The 19,471-nt window shown below is 45.7% G+C and overlaps 1 protein-coding gene across 7 annotated transcripts in view; it reads right to left on the reverse strand.

Moving 5' to 3' along the window:
- ZKSCAN5 (zinc finger with KRAB and SCAN domains 5) overlaps positions 1-16,549 on the reverse strand; it is a 27,141-nt gene extending 10,592 nt beyond the window's left edge. Inside the window, exons 1-6 of one of the 7 annotated variants that reach the window (XM_055089841.1) lie at positions 16,419-16,549; positions 14,535-15,054; positions 10,909-11,047; positions 6,342-6,424; positions 5,930-6,065; positions 843-1,451 (exon numbers count right to left, since the gene is read on the reverse strand). In XM_055089841.1, coding sequence (XP_054945816.1) covers positions 843-1,451; positions 5,930-6,065; positions 6,342-6,424; positions 10,909-11,047; positions 14,535-14,948 — 1,381 coding nt within the window. In that variant the 5' untranslated portion in view covers positions 14,949-15,054; positions 16,419-16,549. Of the gene's footprint in view, positions 1-842; positions 1,452-5,929; positions 6,066-6,341; positions 6,425-10,908; positions 11,048-14,534; positions 15,055-15,535; positions 15,936-16,418 lie in introns of those variants that run through there. The other 6 variants (XM_055089842.1, XM_055089843.1, XM_007108757.3 and 3 more) reach the window with 6 other exon arrangements.
- Between the last annotated feature and the right edge of the window lie 2,922 nt (positions 16,550-19,471).

Genomic DNA, 19,471 nt, shown 5'->3' on the forward strand with positions numbered 1-19,471 from the left:
ATGGCTCAAGGGCCCAGCCGCTCCGCGGCATGTGGGATCTTCCCGGACCGGGGCACGAACCCCCGTCCCCTGCATCGGCAGGCGGACTCTCAACCACTGCGCCACCAGGAAAGCCCTACTTTATCATTTTAAAGTAAGTGAAATAACTAAATTGGGAAAAGGGGGAAGAGGGTAGAAGCATGTAAGAGAGCCAAAGTCCTCACTTACGAAATAGAAAGTCAACAGATAATGTCTAAAATTGATGGGTCAAGCAACAGCCGTATTATTTTAAAGTGTGGAATTATCGGAAGAAACAGGTAAGATTGCTGAGAGCAGCACCTCTGGGGAAAGAGAAGCTGTGGGGATGGTGGGGAGGGCATAGAGTTTTGCCAACTAATCTGACAATTCATTAAAGTACAAGTGACACAGACATAGAGAACAGGCTGGTGGTTGCCAAGGTGGAGGGGCTGGGGGAGGGAAGGACTGGGAGGTTGCGATGAGCAGATGCAAACTACTATGTAGAGACCGGATAAACACCAGGGCCTACTGTAGAGCACAGGGAATTATATTCAATATCCTATGATAAACCATCATGGAAAAGAATATCAAAAAGAGAAGTATATATATGCATAACTGAATCTCGGCTGTACAGCAGTAATTAACACAACACTGTAAATCAACTATCTTCAGTAAAAAAATAAAAAATTAAAAAACCCCATAAAGTACGTGATAATAAAATAGACGGTAACTCTGTCCCTTCCTGCTACTGCTGCCAGGATCACCACCCATCTGTCCGATAGTTCTAAGCTGACAAGGCAATTTCTGCCTCGTTTATGCTCCGAAGACAAACTGCTCACACCTACATCTTTGGGATTTCTCTCTGAAGTGGCGCTTGAGGTGCTCGATCAGGTGGGAGTGGCGCCCGAAGCTCTTCCCGCACTCGGGGCAGCCGTAGGGCCTCTCCCCGCTGTGCACGCTGTGATGCTGGACCAGGTGTGAGCTGACACGGAAGGCCTTCCCGCACACCTGGCACTTGTAAGGCTTCTCGCCGGTGTGCACGCGCTGGTGCTGGGTGAGGTGCACGCGCTGGTTATAGCTTTTCCCACACTCCCCGCACTTAAACGGCTTCTCTCCCGTGTGGATTCGCCGGTGCTGGATGAAGTTGGAGGCCTGAAGGAAAAATTTCCCGCAGTCGTTACATCGGTGCCCTCTCTCGCCGTTGGTGTTTGGCTTCCGGTTCACGTCTGTGATGGCGCCGAGATCTCTTTTCTGGGAAGGGGTCTGCCTTGATTTCCCCACGGGGGGGTTGACCTGCCACCTTTCTACCACGCTGTGAGGGTCGCTAACTCCTCCAAACTCTTGACTCGGGGGGACATTTCTTTCAGGGCTTCCTGAGGTCATCCAGGGCGATTCGGCTTCATCAGAAATCTGCTTTACTATGAGTTCCACATTGTCGTTCCTGGACTCGTAATCTGAGATAATAGAGGGAAAATGGAAACATTAGCTTATTCCCCGCATTCAGAAATAGCGGATAATTACATGAAACCAACACGTGCAAGCAAGGCGTGACTTTGTAAAGCCATCTGCAAAATGACTTCACAGTACAGGGGTGGGGTGAAGAACACTGAAGCAGGAAACTGAGGCAGGTTAGGGAAGACAGAGGCGGCAAGAATGGTTCAAGGGGATGAGACTGGGAGAGCAGTCATTCCATTTAATGACGATCACATCTTCCGGGTACGGTACATCCGTACAGTACCTGCTTGGGAACACCTGTGCCATGTCAACTGTTCTCAGTAAAATCTGATACTGGGTGATGCAGCTAACCCAGTCCTCACCTTCCTCTTCTTGTTTATTCATAGCCTGGAGAAGAAAGAGGATCTTTCTAGCTTTTTCAGTCCCCAAAGAATCTCAGTTTGGTGTGAATTAGTCTAAAGGGGAAAAGGCGTTCTTTCTGTACCCAGAGAAGTCCTACAACTGTCGAGAGCTTGCTCACCACTCAGTGGTCATTGGTGAACAGAGACATTTAAGAGGCTGCAACCGGTTCCCTGTGTAACTGGATCAGCAGCATGTATTTCACTCAAAACACTGACGTTTAATATCGTTTGCAAGGACAAACCTTCAGTAGTTACCAAAAAATAGGGAATGCTTTTTAAAGGATAGAAAGATAGATCATGGCCTACTGAGAACTTTCCAGTAAGGCTGTTTTGTAGAAAGAAAAGTAGTTTTCAAACATTACATAAAAATGGTATTAAGCACTAATGTTTGCAGAGTGTGTACTATGGACCAGGCACCATGCCTTCAAGCGCTTTTCCGTTTTATGGCATTTAATCCTTACAATGACCCTTTGAGGGAGATACTATTACTATCCTTTTTTTGATATAGCGAGAGGTTGTAATTCTTGTACCATGAAGGCAACTTTAAATTTATTTTATAACTATTTTTACTTAATTCTCTTCCTAAGAAGACATTTTAAGAGTGGAAGCAAACATATAAACAAAAGAACTCTATCACAAAACCAAACTTTTTAGATGTTTTTTCCTCCTGCATTTATCTGGGCAAGTAATCTCAGCTATCACAATATTTCTTTTTCTTTTATTCTCATTTACTTATGTCCACACATTTTATTCTTTTTTTTTTTTTTTTTTGCGGTACGCGGGCCTCTCACTGCTGTGGCCTCTCCCGCTGCAGAGCGCAGGCTCCGGACGCGCAGGCTCAGCGGCCATGGCTCACGGGCCCAGCCGCTCCGCGGCATGTGGGATCCTCCCGGACCGGGGCACGAACCCGTGTCTCCTGCATCGGCAGAAGGACTCTCAACCACTGAGCCACCAGGGAAGCCCACAGTTTATTCTTATTAGAGCTCTCTCCCGTTCAGCAAGGCAAATAAGCTCATGGCTTTCTTTTTCCAGGGGCGAATCAGAAAAATCAGATAAGCTCCGTGTATCTCTTTGGGACTATTCACAATTGCCCTTTTCCAGAGAAGGTGATGATACAGGTTGATATACCAGCTGGCTTACAGATTTGTTTTTTTCCTCTTTCCCCTCCCCTTCTCTGAGTACATGAGGAGCTTTCTGTTGATTCTCCTGATTTATTTGTCTGTTTGACAGAGAGCTGTGTTCCTTGTTCAACACTATGCCTGGCTGCCTAGTAATGCATTGGGGGCGGGGGGTGGGGAGGGAGTTGGTTCCAAAACACCCAATCAGCAGATTCGGTGCTTTACAAATTCATGCTTTTCAACCTCACTGGTACCCCACACTGGCATCCTACATTTCTAAGGCTGGCTAGTTTCCCACTCATTCTTCTCAGCAGCTACATCAAAACGTCTTCATCGTGATCTCCAAGATAGATCACTGTATTTAAAAATAAAAGAGTGTTTTGGCACGAACTTGTCTACACACAGACCGTGTCTAGAGATGCAATCAGGAAGCGTAACAGTCACTGCGTCTGTGCGGGAAACTGAGGGACTGAGGGTCGGGAGACTCACTTCTCACTTTAAACCCACTTCAACTATTCGGATAATTTTTACCACGTGCGTGTGAACAAAAGTCCTCTCTGCATTCAAACCTCTGCTCCACCACCCACTCCATCACCTGCTCACTCGCAACAGGTGACTCTGTCTATTTCAGGGAGAGTCTAAACTATCCAGTCAAGACCTCCTTGGACATCCTACAACCACAAGTGTCAGCATGCTGGCAGCCTGATTCTCCCGTCCTCCCCTTGCCTCACAGCGGAAGAGCTGACCCTCCCCCTCACCAAGGTCAATCTTTCCTCCCAACGGGGCCTCACCAGGCCATTCTGTTTTCCAGGGACCTCCCCGCACCGATTATCTGCTCTTCCTCGCTCTAGCATTTCATACTCACTCCCCACCAGCTCTCGCCCAGTGACATTTCAGTGTGCTTAAAACTTCTCCCGTTAACAAAGACAACATACAAAAACCAGCCATCCATCTACACCAGGTACGCTGTCAGTGACCAGCCCTCTTTTGCTTCGCCTTCACAGACAATGTTCTTGAAAGTTTATCTAAAATAGCTTTCTCAAATTCTCTCCTGTGCAGTCTTCCAAGAAACTGTCTCTTGTTCCCCACCATCCCAGCCACTGCATTGAAACGGCTGTCTCCACGATTCATTCACTAATTTTTAAAAATCTCACTTCTAAATTTGATGGATACTTTAAAAATCGTGACCATCTCTGATGCTGTTAGGAACCCACAGGATGAAAATTCTCAAATGTGGTCTTCCCAGAGAAGCTGAAGAGGCAGAAACCACTGAACATGTTCTTAGTGTAGAAGAGTTTACTCAAGTTGTAAAGATATTGTAAGAAAAAGATGAATAATGAGAAAAAAGAAAAAAATCAGGACTTCCCTGGCGGTCCAGTGGTTAAGACTCCGCACTTCTTCCGCAGCGGGCACAGGTTTGATCCCTGGGCTGGGAAGTTCCGCATGCCATGCGGTGCGGCCAAAAAAATAAAAAATCAGAAAGTAACAATTCAAAACCCCTTGAAGAATGGTACAGAAAAACTGTGCCAAGCTCTGCAACTCTGAAACCCATTAAATACCTATAAAGTAATTGAAAAAGATAAAACAATACTAATCAACTCAAATCAGACAAGAAAGGTATTTGAAATTAATTTTAAAAGAGAATGAAAAAAATTTGCTTTAAATATAATATTTATACTACATAAATAATTCCTTGAGACCACCACTAAGATCCCAATAGATAAATAAGCAGAGGGCATATGCAAACAACTCAAAGAAAACACAAATATATATCAACAGTAATAAAGGAAATGGAAAATTTGAGAGTGAAGTCAATTTTACTTTTTTTTTTCTCTTTTCTTTTCTTTTTCTTTTTTTTTTTTTTTTTTGACCAGGGAAGCCCCAATTCTACTTTTTAAATAAAAGCCTGTGAGTGAACTAAACCCTTAACGATACAAACTGAGATAATGTTTTTCAAAAGAAATTTGGCATTATAGTATATGTATTCCATCTGAAGTCTACCAGCGTGCTTGATAGTGATTCTTCCAAAAGAATTCACTCAAAAGAAGATAAAATTCATAAGCTTCAAAATGTCTGCCACAGTGCTGAGATTTTTTACAATTGCTCCAGGCAGCACAATCAAATATTAGTTTCCAAGATCATAACTTAGAAATAGGTTCAAAATCTTATCTGGGGGCTTCCCTGGTGGCGCAGTGGTTGAGAGTCCGCCTGCCGATGCAGGGGACGCGGGTTCGTGCCCCGGTCCAGGAGGATCCCACGTGCCGCGGAGCGGCTGGGCCCGTGAGCCATGGCCGCTGGGCCTGCGTGTCGGAGCCTGTGCTCCGCAAGGGGAGAGGCCACAACAGTGAGAGGCCCGCATACCACAAAAAAAAAAAAAAAAAAAAATCTTATCTGGGGTGCAAAATTCAAGAAGGGATAAGACATGTAAAATGCAGATGCCAAGGCAAACATCATAAAACAAGTACCGGTGATGTGAGAATGGTAATAGAGTGAACAGTTGCCACCCATGCGTGAGAGGAAAGGAAAAGAATGAATGCTATCGAGACACTGTAATAACTACTTCAATGAACGGTTATTCAGCAAAGTCTGAGAGGCTTTCACAAATGAGAATTATTCCGTTAACAATGATTCAGTTTGTCAAGGAACAGAGTACAATCACTACCACAAGTCTGTTAAGATCCAATGCTGTTAGTTTTAAGCTAAACATAACATTTGCTGGATTGCAGATACTATCCCCAAAGCATTATCAGTCCTCAATCTTACTCTTATTATGATGGAGATAATCAGAATAAGCTGAATAAGAAAAAAAAAGAGAAGGGTGATTTACTCTTTCACAGACAAAAAAAAATACACAAAGTCACAGCGATTAAAACATACATGCTTTTACAGGATGTGCTATAAATATTCTTAATAACAAAATGAAGATGTCCTAATCCATGCAGACGAGATCACTCTTACCCATGGAAGTAATACTCCCATAATTCTCCTTCCTGTCATCCCTATAGAGGGACTTCTGGGCCTGGTCCAAATGTCCCCATTCCTCCAGGATGAAGGATACAGCCACGTCAGCCACATCTTCAATTTTCACCAACTTCTGAAACACGAGACCTCCACTCAATTCCCATATTCCCTAGGTTCATATTTGGAGCGAGGGGAGGCACTGGGAGCCTTACGGAAAGAGAAAGGGGAGGGACTGTGCTTCACAGAGGATGGGGGAGCAGAACAGAAAGAGACAGGAAAGCACAAAGCCAAGACAGGCCCCGGTCTCTGGTTAAAGAGACAGAACCCTGATAAAGACTCAGGCTTAAGGCAGCTACTTGTCCAGAATCAGACATGGGTCCTCAATGTGGGCACAGGGACAACGGCTCACCTGGGACCCAGCTGAGAGAAGTGAGGCTGTCAGCTCCTGGCTGTCCTTCAGGGGAAGGGAGGGAACTTGGAGAGCAGGAAGGGCTGGGGGGGGGAGAAAAAGAGGTGTCAGTGAGAATCTCTCTACCCAGTTCCAGCTGCCATCATGTTCCGCTTTTGCTCAAGAATCCACAATGGCGCCCTGTGGCATCAAGACCAAATTCTTCTGCTCAGCTGTCAAGACCCTCTACATTCTGGGCCTCCCACACCTACCCTGTACTCACTCTTCCCCTGAAAACAACTAGACTCCCTGTGTTGGTCCAGCTAATCCTGCTGCTGACTGGGGATGGTACCATTCCCCTACAAAGGATGCTCTCTGCTCTGCCCAGGTCAAACCTAGTCACCTCAAAGAACCTCCAAAGGCCCACTCTTCTGTGAAGCTGAAGCGCTGCCTAGAGCCCAGGGCTTCCCAAGCTCTAATGTGCAAACAAATCAGCTGGGGGTCTTGGTACAGGGCAGACTCTGCCTCCGTGGTTCCAGGGTGGCCGCCATATTCTGCATTTCTAACAAGCTCGACGGTGATGCTGGTGCTGCAGCTCTGTGGACCACACTTTGATCAGCAAGGCCTTAGTTCACGTTCTCTCCCTTCAAAAAATGACTGCATTTGGTTTACAGTCAGCCAACTAGCTTGTATTAGGTCTACTCTGTGTGTTCCAAGAATAGGCAGATAAAACAATTCTTGCCTTCCAAAACCTCACCATCTGATGGGGAGGGCAGACATGGAAGCTTTACTCCCGGCACAGGGTAAAGAGTATTATCCTCAAAGTTCACCTGGGTTCCTGCAGGAACCCAGAGGCAGGGGCATCTACAGAGTGGAGAGCAGGAGGTGGGAGTGCCCGGAAAGCCCTTCCACAGGAAGTGACTCTGGAAGCAGGCGTGGGGTGGGGTGAGGCGGGATGAGGGTGCTTTCTGGGTCGAGTGAATCACGTGTGCAAGGCCCGGAGGGTCTGGTCTCTAGATGCTAGTGAACATCTGAGCCTCTGCTGTCACCTCTGCTCTCCTTTGTCCAAGATTCATGGTGCATCCGGATCTGTCTACATGCACCCTGACTTGGAGATCCACCTGGTATCAACCCTTAACACGACGATTTAGACCTTTCTGTGGTGTCCCCAGTCGCAGAGGTGTATGTGCATATGTAGCTTGCCTGTGTCCAAGGACCAGGAAGTAAGGAGCAAAGACCCAAAATAGAGGAGATCGTGGTTAGAAATGAAAGCCGAAAACAGACACAGGATCCGAACCCAGGAGTGTGGTTACAGTCAAAATAAGACGTGAAAGAGAGGAATGAACACAGTCTACACACAAACAGTAATTATGTTCCAGTCATAATTGGAATAATGAGAATAATTACATTCTAAATAATCCCACTTATTTTTTTTGAAGTTCCTGTGAAACCTGTTGTTTCTAACTTTTTTTTTTTTTTTTTTTTTTTTTTTGCGGTACGCGGGCCTCCCTCTGTTGTGGCCTCTCCCGTTGCGGAGCACAGGCTCCGGACGCGCAGGCTCAGCGGCCATGGCTCACGGGCCCAGCCGCTCCGCGGCACGCGGGATCCTCCCAGACCGGGGCGCGAACCCGGTTCCCCTGCATCGGCAGGCGGACGCGCAACCACTGCGCCACCAGGGAAGCCCATTTCTAACTTTTAAGTAAGCAACTTTGGCCCTCTCAAGATCAAATAAGTCCCAGAGATGGAAAGCCAGCTTTCGGTGCCATCAAAGGCATGAAGGACGCAGTATCTTCCAGGGTGTAAAACAAACCAACCCAGTATTTTTTTTGTTGGAATAAGGAAAGTGGCCAGGGTCTAACTAACAGGGCAGAGAAGAGAAGCAGCCCTGAGGGAGCAAAGACGAGCAGCCTGATCTGACGAGACTCTGCGTGTGAAGGAAGATGACAGTGATCAGAAGGGAACACGGCTCTGCGCTGGGAGAGTCTGGAGGTAAAGCAGGCAGCGCAGCTCAGTAGGGGGTAAACGTGCAGAGTTACAGCCAGCCTGCTTGGGGTAGCATCCCAGCTCTGTCGTGTAATAGCTTTGGGACTTTGAACAAATGATTTAACTTCTGAGGGCCTCAGCTTCTTAATTTCTAATATGAGAATAACAATAATATCTAGTCCATGGGTTACTGTGGGCATTAACCCTTGGAATGCCAGCTAGGTCTACTAGATACAATTTTGGGTTTGGGGGTTCTCTTCTTTTGGACAGTTTCAACTATTTTTAAAGACTGGAATGACACGACTTTTATTCCTTTAGAGGTCTTCTGAAGAACAAAAAGAAAATGTTAGTATTATTAAAAAATAAAACTCTTATCTTGTAATTTCCATACGGATCCACTGGACCTTTTTACAAATCTAGGATACATTTTGGGATCTGAATGATCTTCTATCTCCTGCACATGAAGAACTCTTCTAGTTCATCATCCTCGGAATTAGTTCATTTTTACTAATTATTCATTAATGAGTCTTAATGTTAGCACGAAAAGACTAAAATTATAAGAAAATGGGAGAATAAAAGAAATATTCAGGATCAGGCAATAGTGAAATAAACCATTGTTCTTCACTGTTCTCAAAGTATTAAATACATTCCCCAGAGTTCTGCATCATCTTCAAGAAAGTTTAAGGCTGTTGACACCTGTTTTTAGCCTTCATTGACCATAGTCGAGAATTCAGAATTTCTCACTTTCCACCCACCCATATCGACAAAGAGAAGAAAATGTGCCGTGGAAGACGTTTCACTACTAGTAGGTGAATGAGAAGATGACACAGAGAGCAGTGTGCTAAAGACAGTATGAAACTGAAGGCATAGGAGAAAGCTGACAGAGCCTGCCAATGACAATATCCTAGATGAATCTTCCCACACTCAAGAAACAACGATAAACACTACATTTCTAATTCCAAAAAGGAGCTATGACACCTTATCCGATCATTCAACAGGAAGGACTTCATCACGTAATATTTTGCAACAAGATTCTGGACCATCCCATCTTGATAAAAGGACATATTCATTTTGCTAAAGGGGTGGTATTGAGTGACAGTATTCTCTCATTTTATTATGATTTTTATATTATCAAAACATACTTGATACAAAGAGGTTTAATTCTTACTAAAGTTCCTTTAAGATTTATTTTTCATTATCTTTTTTTTTTTGTGGTATGCGGGCCTCCCTCTGTTGTGGCCTCTCCCGTTGCGGAGCACAGGCTCCGGATGCGCAGGCCCAGCGGCCATGGCTCACGGGCCCAGCCGCTCCGCGGCATGTGGGATCCTCCCAGACCGGGGCGCGAACCCGGTTCCCCTGCATCGGCAGGCGGACGCGCAACCACTGCGCCACCAGGGAAGCCCCTTTTCATTATCTTTTGATTCTTCTGTAAGTATTCATAAAATGACTTAAAAATATTTTTTTAAAAAATAGAAAGGACCCATTGGCCCCAGATGTTAAATGGTGAAGACTGTTTTTCCTGGTACTACACTGAGGGTTAAATGAGTTCATACAGGTAAAGCAGCTTAGAACAGCTTCTGACACACAGTAAACACCACATAAGTAATAGTTACTGTTACCACAGCGAAAGGAAAGCTGGAAAAGCTTAGAGCAGTGAGACTTCAAGGCCGACCACTAAGAGGAGCCCGGAAGAAAGGCTGGGGCCAAACAGGAAATTCGAGTTCACAATTCCTTCTTCACATTCCGAAATCCCAAACCTTTAAATACCAAAAGTTTTTTTTTTTTTCCATTAAGTTGGCCATTGAACTAATTTGACAGCAAAACCTGACCAGAACTGATATGAAGCTATTTGAAGTTTTTATTTAATACACTTACTGTAACTAGGCATACATTTCACTGCCGAAATACTAAATTAATGTGTGATTATGGGGTCACACTTCAAATCCTGATGGTAGTACACTGTATGTAAATCAGATCATCTTACTAAATCTGAAAAATTCTAAATTCTAAAATATATCTGATAGCAAGAGTTTTCCGACTAGGGACATTAGACTTGTGGACATATACCATCATAAATGAGATACTCAGCTGCGCACTTTTCTTCCTTGATGTATCTCATACAGGTTAATACAGTGAGGGCAAGAGAGAGGGAAGGAGAGAAAGAGAGAACAGATGCTCTAAAGGTCCTCGTGAAGCATGGCTTAAAATCAGCTTTCACATGAATGGCTGAACAGCCAGAAGTGCAGCGAGGAACTGGAGAGCTTTGTCTACCTGAGCCTTAGGACAACAAAATGAATGAGGTAGAGCTGGAAAACTGCTGCAAAACCATGATAATACTTTTGTAAAAGACTTCTGTACATCTTTTAACAGTACCTGCACTTAGAGTTGTCGTCATCTGCAGCATAGCTCTTGAAGGACACTGGTTATTGGTACGACTCCTAGCCAGCCTTCGAGCTGACCAGGGACCTGATTCCAGGCCCCCATCCCTTCCCAACCTCCAGATCCACTGACTGCGGAGAGGCTGCCCAGCCCCAGGTCTCTACAGATACCGCTTACCCACACGGCAGGGAGCCCACACCCGTTCCACTGAAGCCCAGATCCTCACTGTTTTCCTCCAGAAGATGAGGCCTCTGCGGCTCGTGTTCAGGCTGCGGGTCCACGGGCAGGAGCTGGTGACTGAAGGACTCGGGCCCGGCTCCAGGCGGCACGACCTTCGGAGGAAGCACTTCAGCACACGCCACGATCTGACAACCACAATCACACCAATCAGCACGTTACAGGAAAGGCTATGAAGGAACCCAGCAAGGTCACGTTACTCTTTCATTCACTCCTTGGCCAAGTATTTCACGTGCATCTACAACGAGCCAGGACTAATTACGCAATTGCTGCATAAACACGTTGTAGTTGAAGACGACTTCCATTAGACACAGCGACACACCAACAAATACACAGTTACAAACTGTGTTATACGTGAAAAAGGAGAAGAAAGTGGTGCCATGAGGCAGAAGAGATGAGACCTACTTTAGACTGGGTGGCCAAGGAAGGTTCTTCTGAGGAAGCGTCACTGAAGTCAACACGTAGAAGAGGAAAGAAGCCATCCAAGGGAAAAGCCAGCAGTGTCCCAGGCAGACAGAATGACATAAGCAAAGACCCTCAGGCAGAAAGCCAGTGTGGGCCAACTTGAGTGAAGCGGGGAGACAGTGAGAAACGAGCTTGGAAAGGTCAACACAGGACACAGGAAGTCACCCTCAAAGCCCCAGACGAGCAGGTTCAAGTAGGACAGACCAACCACAAGAGCGGTGTGTCTCCGTCTTTCTGCTCTTTGTTCTTGCACAACCCTAGGGTACACAACCAGTCTCTAAAATCTACCTCTTCTGGAAGGTACTAGCTCAGTGCCATCCTAGCAGGTAATAAGATCCGGCTTTGAGATAGAATTGCCCTCCCCGCCCCCAACCCCGCCGCCGTCCCTTATGTTTCAAAGCACTTTCAGTTTTAACTCTCCCAGTACTGGCAAAACGTGGCACAGGAGTGTTACATTAAGAGGCGGCGGCAACACGGCTGTGGCAAATATGACTCTGCGTGGAAGTGTGTGTGTCCTTGTGGACCTGCTCAGGACAAGAGTTAAGATAATGCCAAGTACATCAAAGGGCCCCTGGGCAACAAAGAAGCAAAGCAGCCCTTGAGGACCCCTGAGAGTAGGACAGAGAAACCAAGGAGATGGGGTAGAGGATAAAGCCTGGGAAAAGGCTTGCTAGAGACAAGAACTACCTGGAGATAAAGGTGAGAAACAATGCCAGGGATGCAGAGGGCAGGCAGAGAGAAAGGCAAACACAGTGAGCTGTGCAGGCCCTCAGGAAAACCCCCCTCTCTGGGTCTCAGATCCTACCTACCAGACCTACCATCAAGAAATGATCTCTGTGCTCCTTCCACAGATGGGGTGCATATCCCAATGACAGGGGTCAATGTGTGATATCTGCTGTAAGTCATCCATTTAAAAATGCTTTCTGTTTTAAACTATGATTTTGAATATTTATTGCCATAAAAAAGTAGGGAAAGGTTTGTCCGCTAATGTCCCAAAAAGGTTTCAAAAAGGAATAACCAGATGGCACCAGGAACCTTTACTTCCTGTCCTGACAGAAGCAATAGAAAGGTTCGAACACTCCGGTCTGCAGGACAATCATTCAGCTCAGCTGCAGGGTCTGGCGGCAGGTCCCCAGCAACACCCTCTGCTGTCCCCTCGCCTCATGGAGTGAGCTAACCCAGCTGAAGAGCCTGAGGATGTTCTGGAGTACTGAAGTGCCCCTGACCCAGAGGGGAAGAATAATGAGACTGGTACCTTACACTGAAGGGCAATGGCTCTGAAGAATGAGGGAAATTCTCTAACTAGCTTCAAAGTCTTGTACACCTAGGATCCCATGATTTTTGTTTCTGTGCTATAAAAAAAAAAAAAAAAAAAAATTAAAGTTTCAGAAATGTGAGCCTAGCAACAAGAGGGAGGTAGACAGAATCAGGTGATACATAAGTAAGAAAGGACAAGAAGACATAACAATGTAAAGATACGGAACCTCCCTAAATTAACATCTGATTTCATGCAATCCCAGCAAAAAATAGTGACAGGATTTTTGGAGTGGTAGAAGCTAAATAATTCTAAAGTTCATATGGAAAAAAAAAAAAATTGAAAAAAAAATTTGGAAGGGGGAGGGCAGACCTATTGACCAAAACACTTTACATAACTCAGATAACTGAAATACTGATATGTAAACAGACAGTAAAATCAATAAAATAGAATAAAAAGACCAGAAATGGACCCAAATACATGTAAAAATCTGGTATGTAATAAAGATGGCATTTTAATCAGAGAAAGAAAAAAAGGGATTGCTGTATAAGTTGCTGGGGCAACTGGATAGACATCTGGAAAAAAAATTAAGCTATAACCACACCAAACACCCTACACCAAAATGAATTCCAGATGGATCTATCATTTCAAAGGGTAAAACAAAAACAACAACAACCATAACAAAAACGTGGAGAAGAAACGGTAAGTTTCTTGTAATACTGTGGTGGAGAGGGCCTTTCTAATTATGGCACAATTCCCAGAAACCATAAATTAAAAGATTTAAACTGACTGCATAAAAATAAAAAACCCAGCAAAGCAAAAATCTCCATAAGCAAAGACAAACAGCAAAGCGGGAAAATAACTCTTGCAGCTCAGATGGCAGACACAGTGCTTACTTTTTCTAACAGGTTAATATAAACAGATAGGTCACAGAAAAGGGTATATGCACAACCTTCTAAAACAATAAGAAAAAATGCATAATAAAATTGCACAGAAATATTGCATCTTTCAGATTGACAGTAATCAAAAAGTTGGATAACATCGTGTTAGCAGGCTGCAAGCAAAAACTTTCTCTCATACATGGCTGTTGGGAATATAAGCTGGTATAACCTCTGCAGAGAGCAATCTGTCAACAGCTGTCCAAACTACAAATGCAATAAGTATGGGCTCTGAGCCAACAATTTGACTTCTAAGCTTTGATTCTACAACTAATGATGTATATAAAGGATATTCATTGCAGCAAAGTCTGTTGCAGTAAAGATTCAGAAACAATCTAAAAGAACAAGGTAATGGCCTTCAACAGGAGTTAAATTATGGTACATCCATACAATGGAACACAATGCAGTTTCGAAGAGTGAGGCAGCTCTCTTTGCACTAACATAGAACAAGCCAGGATATACTATAAGAAAAAAAGCAAGAGGCAGAGTGCACAATGATATAAAAACATTTGTGTTTTTTTAAAAACAAGTCATACACATATACTCTGATATACACAGAATACAGTGTATCTCTGTAAGGATAGACAAGTATCATGGGACAATGGTTGCCTCTGGTGAGGAGAACTCAGGCGGCTGGGGAATTAGGGGTGGGAGGGACACTTACTTTTCATTACAACCTTATGTACCTTTTGAATTTTGTATTATGTCACCACTCAAAAAATAAATACAGTAATTTAAAATAGAAATAAAATCGCAGACTGTCTTCTCCAGATTAACAAACTGCATACTGCTTCTCTTTGCTGGAGTGGCAGGAAATCTCCACAGTGCACCTAATCCCAGGAGAACAAAAGAATATGAATGAAGCACCAGGGCGCTAAGGATCTCACCCCTGCTCAGCAGCTCCTCAACTCTCTTCCTCTCCTTCCTCATTGCCCTAAGGTCTCCTCTTTCACTCACCTGTTGTCTGCGTTCCTCTAGTTCTCTTTCTATATTTTCTACCACGGCCACAGCCTCTTCTCCGTTTTCCGGGTGATGTTCTCTCACCCAGGTCTGGAACTCTTCAGGCAGGATGGTCAGGAACTGCTCCAGCACCAGCAGCTCCAGGATCTGCTCCTTGGTGTGCAGCTCGGGCCGCAGCCACTCACAGCAGAGCACCCGGAGCTGGCTGAGGGCCTCCCGGGGGCCTGACGCTTCATGGTACTGGAAGTGCTTGAAGCGCTGGTAGAAAGTCTCAAACACGGGCGGATTGTACTCCCTCATCCAGGTGCAATCTTCTTCTTCCACCTTCACTATCAGAAGGTCTTCTTGCTCTGGTGACGTCTCCGCGGGAGGGTCTAAGTCTATAACTTCCCCAGATCCTGTCATTATCATTCCAACTCAGAGGGATCTCTTTCCAGGTAAGCTGGGTTACACGGACCAAACTTGTTTTCTGCTCTTTGAGATCTTCTGAAGGACACTTTCCTTAGCGTGCAACCTACTGATATATTGGAAATCGTTATTAGCAAAGAGATGATAAAGAGGTCATCTATCCTAAAGATGATCACTCAACAGAGTAATTTCCTTAGAAATTACAAGACAGCCATCACTCCACCCACAAAATAATGACCAACGGAGAATATTTCCAACATTTAAAAAGTGTAAAGGAGAGGGCTTCCCTGGTGGCGCAGTGGTTGAGAGTCCGCCTGCCGATGCAGGGGGCGTGGGTTCGTGCCCCGGTCCGGGAAGATCCCACATGCCGCGGAGCGGCTGGACCCGTGAGCCACGGCCGCTGGGCCTGCGCGTCCGGAGCCTGTGCTCCGCAACGGGAAGAGGCCACAACAGTGAGAGGCCCGCGTAACGCAAAAAAAAAAAAAAAAAGTGTAAAGGAGAGCAATAAAACTCTGACGTAGGACCTCATGAAATACAATTTTTGTGGTGAAGAACATTAAATTTCATGTAAATAACAAGACGAGACTTACTAACTAGTCCAGACGCAGCCGTTCCTTCTCTCTACCACAAGCCAAACTTAAGTCAGAACAGAGGTCAAAAACATGACAATGGTCAAAATTGGTCCTGTCCCTCAAGCCCTAAGAGCTTGACAGACCAACGGGAAACTTCATGGGTCCCGAAGAGAGCCAAGGTTTTAAGTACAGATTTTGCACCTGGATTGCCCACAATCGCTCCTGACCCCGATCCACGGAAACCGGCCCGGTCAAGGTTAGGGACAGGACCCTCGTCTGTACACAAAGGCCATTCCCTTTCCTCAAGGCCACAGTCCCGGGGAGCTCCCCTGGAAGACCAAGCTCCCGCAGCCAAGGCTGGGAAGAAGGGTTTCTTCTTACAAACAGAGAGAAAGCCGAAGTCGACACTTCGCAACACTTCTTCGCCGGAAGTAAGCAAGTCCAAGCTTTCCCTGACCGGCGGGTAGAGCCATAAACCCCACCCCCGAGAGCACTTCCGAGTCCTCTCTAGGAATCCCGGAGGTCCTCGCCTCACCGCAGGAGGAAAGTGCCCGCCCCAGACCCCGCCCCAGAGGGGCTGTGGGCCAACCGGCGGGGAGATGAGGCGCCGGCCCGGGATCCCAGTCCAACCTCCAGTAACGCGGCCATTCCCCGCCCACCGAGCCGCAAGTACAACAACGCTAGAGCCGGGGAGAAAACCCAGCCAACCCTCTTCCCCACCCAACTCCACAGCTATTTAAACAGCCCGAGCCCGTCCCTTTTCTTAGAGTGGGGGCAGGGGGCGGGGTCTTAGGTGTCCGGAGCGCTTGCTAAGACAACAGTTGCTAGTGTCTGATTGGCCGTGGAACTTGCGCTCCCTCACCCCCAACGCTCTGCGCCCCAGTTCGAAGTACGTCCGTACCTTTCTGCGAGCCCGCAACCCTCACTTCTCTTTAATGGACTCTTCGGTTTCTTCACCTGAATCCTCGCCACTCCCCTCACCCCGTCCCCAGACACACCCACCGCTTTACCACAGCCGTCAGCTCTGGCGGCCGAAACCTCTGATGTCAGACCCTAGAGTCCCCAACGGCTCCGGGGACTACATCTCCCAGGAAGCCTCGCGCGGGCCGCGCCCTCCAGCCAATAGGGCCGTGACTCTTTTCGCAGCCTCAGTCTTGCGGGCCTATCAGAATGCGGGAGAGCAGAGAGGCGTTTCCTCGGCGCCCCCAGTGGAAGGCTGAGCGCGTCTGGAGAGAGTCCCCCCTCCGGGCTGGGGAGAGTGGAGGCTGAAGCTCTGCATACTTGCAAAGTCAGAGGAGCCGTCTATTCAGGGCCTCTCTAGCCAAGGGGATCCCATCCTTTTTTTTTTTTTTAACGGCTACGTCTGCATTTATTGGGTAGGAGGGCCGGGTGCTGGGATTTGAGGTTCATAGTAACTCCGAAGCCAACAGGTTGCAGCAAGAGGAGCCGCGAAGCACAGATTTTCACTAGAGATAAGCAACTTACCCTCTCGGGATCCCATCTTTAATAGTCTCATTTTTGTATCCGTTTGCAAAGCTCTTCGACAGGCACAAGAATCACTGTCTTACAAGTGACGAAGATGAATGAGGCTCACCGGCTCCACTCTGAGTGGCATATATCCTTGGATACTCCAGGCGTTATTTTTTTAGCGTATGTTGTGAATTTTCACTCAAATCAGGGATGGAGTTTTGAGAATGCCTTGCTCGCGCCGTGGTCTACCTTATGGGAATGAAGAAATGCAGAAAATCCCCTAGTATCTCCAGAGAGACCTTGAGACGCTTAAATTGACACTGCGGTATGTTTGGTGAAATGTAGTATCTGTATTTCCCTTTTTACATTTAGAATCGTCAAGAGTTCAGACAAAAAAAAAAAAAGTAAAACCACTGAATCACTGAGGTGGTAATTAGTAAAAGTTTATTGTGCACACACCAAAAAGACAGTTGCAAACTGGGAGCACTCAAACCAAAACAAGGAATGAGGCTCAGAAGTATATTGTTTTAAAGTATCTTATATAGTGTGGAGGCAGTGACTGTTTATTCTTCACAGCGATTGGTTACAATATTAGAATTTTCTTAAATGAAAGGGAATTGGTTAGCGGTTACTTCATATCAATTTGGGGTAACAATTTAAGTTTTGCTTATGATTTTCAGAGGCATAAGCAGGAAATACCCAGGTCACTGTAACCTGGCTTGTCTTGCAAATTAAGTATGCTAAGTTAAGCTTTGCTCTTACTTTTTTAAATTTTATTTATTTATTATTTTTGGCTGCGTTGGGTCTTCGTTGCTGCGTGCGCGCTTTCTCTAGTTGTGGCGAGCTGGGGCTGCTCTTTGTTGCGGTGCGCGGGCTTCTCATTGCGGTGGCTTCTCTTATTGTGGACAAAGGGCTCTAGAGCGCAGGCTCAGTAGTTGTGGCGCACAGTCTTAGTTGCTCCGCGGCATGTGGGATCTTCCGGGACCAGGGCTCAAACCTGTGTCCCCTTCATTGGCAGGCGGATTCTTAACCACTTCGCCACCAGGGAAGCCCAAGCTTTGCTCTTATGAGTATAAATTTCTCTTCCTTCTTGATCCCAAGAATAGCTGGATTTCTCCTAAGCCACTATAGTAGTTTGCTTTTACCCGAGATACACTGCAAATCACGTAACTGATCTTGTTTTCTTCTTGCTTTGGCTGCTGAGGTTTCTCAAAGCCAAACTGTGGGCTACCTTTTGCCAGTAAACAGCAGTTTACAGTGGGCAATTTCTAATGCCATCTTATCCCTGGCTCCATCTTATTTATTCCTGCCCTGTTTTCCTTTTCTCACTTTCTCTCCTCACTTAATTATTGTTAAAAGATGAGGCAGCTAGCATTCTTCAATTAACTTTTTTGAACAAAGCATCAGAAAAGGCATTGGAAACAGACAAATATGTCATTCAATGATATCAGTGAGAGCAGATGAAAGCACACGATATTCTGCAGATGAAGGCAAAAGTTACATTACAGGAGAAAGAGAGATAAGAACTAAGAAAATCACTATACCATGATCAGAGTCCACAGTCACACAACCCAGAAGCAGGAACTAGTGGAGCCCAGACTGGCAATCAGCTAGTAAGGAGACCTACATCTCCTCTTACTGGGAGGAGATGAAAAATGCTTGTACTGCCTTCATAGAACGTGATATTCTCTTCTGTATTCCGTTACTAGTTATATAGGTGGATACTGTCTGGAGCTAGATTTGCCTATACTATAAAGGGTTCTCTTATTTGTGAATTTGCATTCTGTCCAATTCCCTTGCCATCCTTGGCCACCCGATCCTACTCAAAGCCTTGTCCTACAATACTGGGAAGAGAGCTTTTGACTTCCTGCCAGACTGTGATAGCATTCCCACACAGATGAAAAAGTAGACTTGTGCAAAGTTTCTGCCCTCCAGGGACTTTCAAACTGCCTGGAGAGACCAGATGCAAACATGTGACAGGTTATGTCAGTAAATTAGTACATGGGACTTCCCTGGTGGTCCAATGGTTAAGACTCTGCACTCCCAATGCAGGGGGCCTGGGTTTGATCCCTGATCAGGGAACTAGATCCTGCATGCATGCTGCAACTAAGAGCCCACATGCCACAACTAAAAGACCCTGCAGGCCGCAGCTAAAGATCCCGCAGGCCACAAGGAAGATCCCGCACGTGGCAACGAAGACCCAGCGCAGCCAAATAAATAAATATTTTTAAAATTATTACATGTTGCTCTAAATTTGTAAAATGATGAATATGAGCCTTGTGAGTAGTGAATTTTTTCTGTGTAAGTGGATTTGACATAAAAATTAATCCCCAAAAATCTGCCTTTTCCTGTTTTTTTGTCCTGTTAATGTCCAGTCAAAACAGATCACAACAGACTAATACAGCCACTTACCTGCTAGAGCCTAAAGCAGGGGTTGACTGCCTGTGCTTTTGCACAAACTATGGTTAAATCATTAGTTTATAA

Source organism: Physeter macrocephalus, chromosome 14 (assembly GCF_002837175.3).
Source record: "Physeter macrocephalus isolate SW-GA chromosome 14, ASM283717v5, whole genome shotgun sequence".
NCBI lineage: Eukaryota > Metazoa > Chordata > Mammalia > Artiodactyla > Physeteridae > Physeter > Physeter macrocephalus.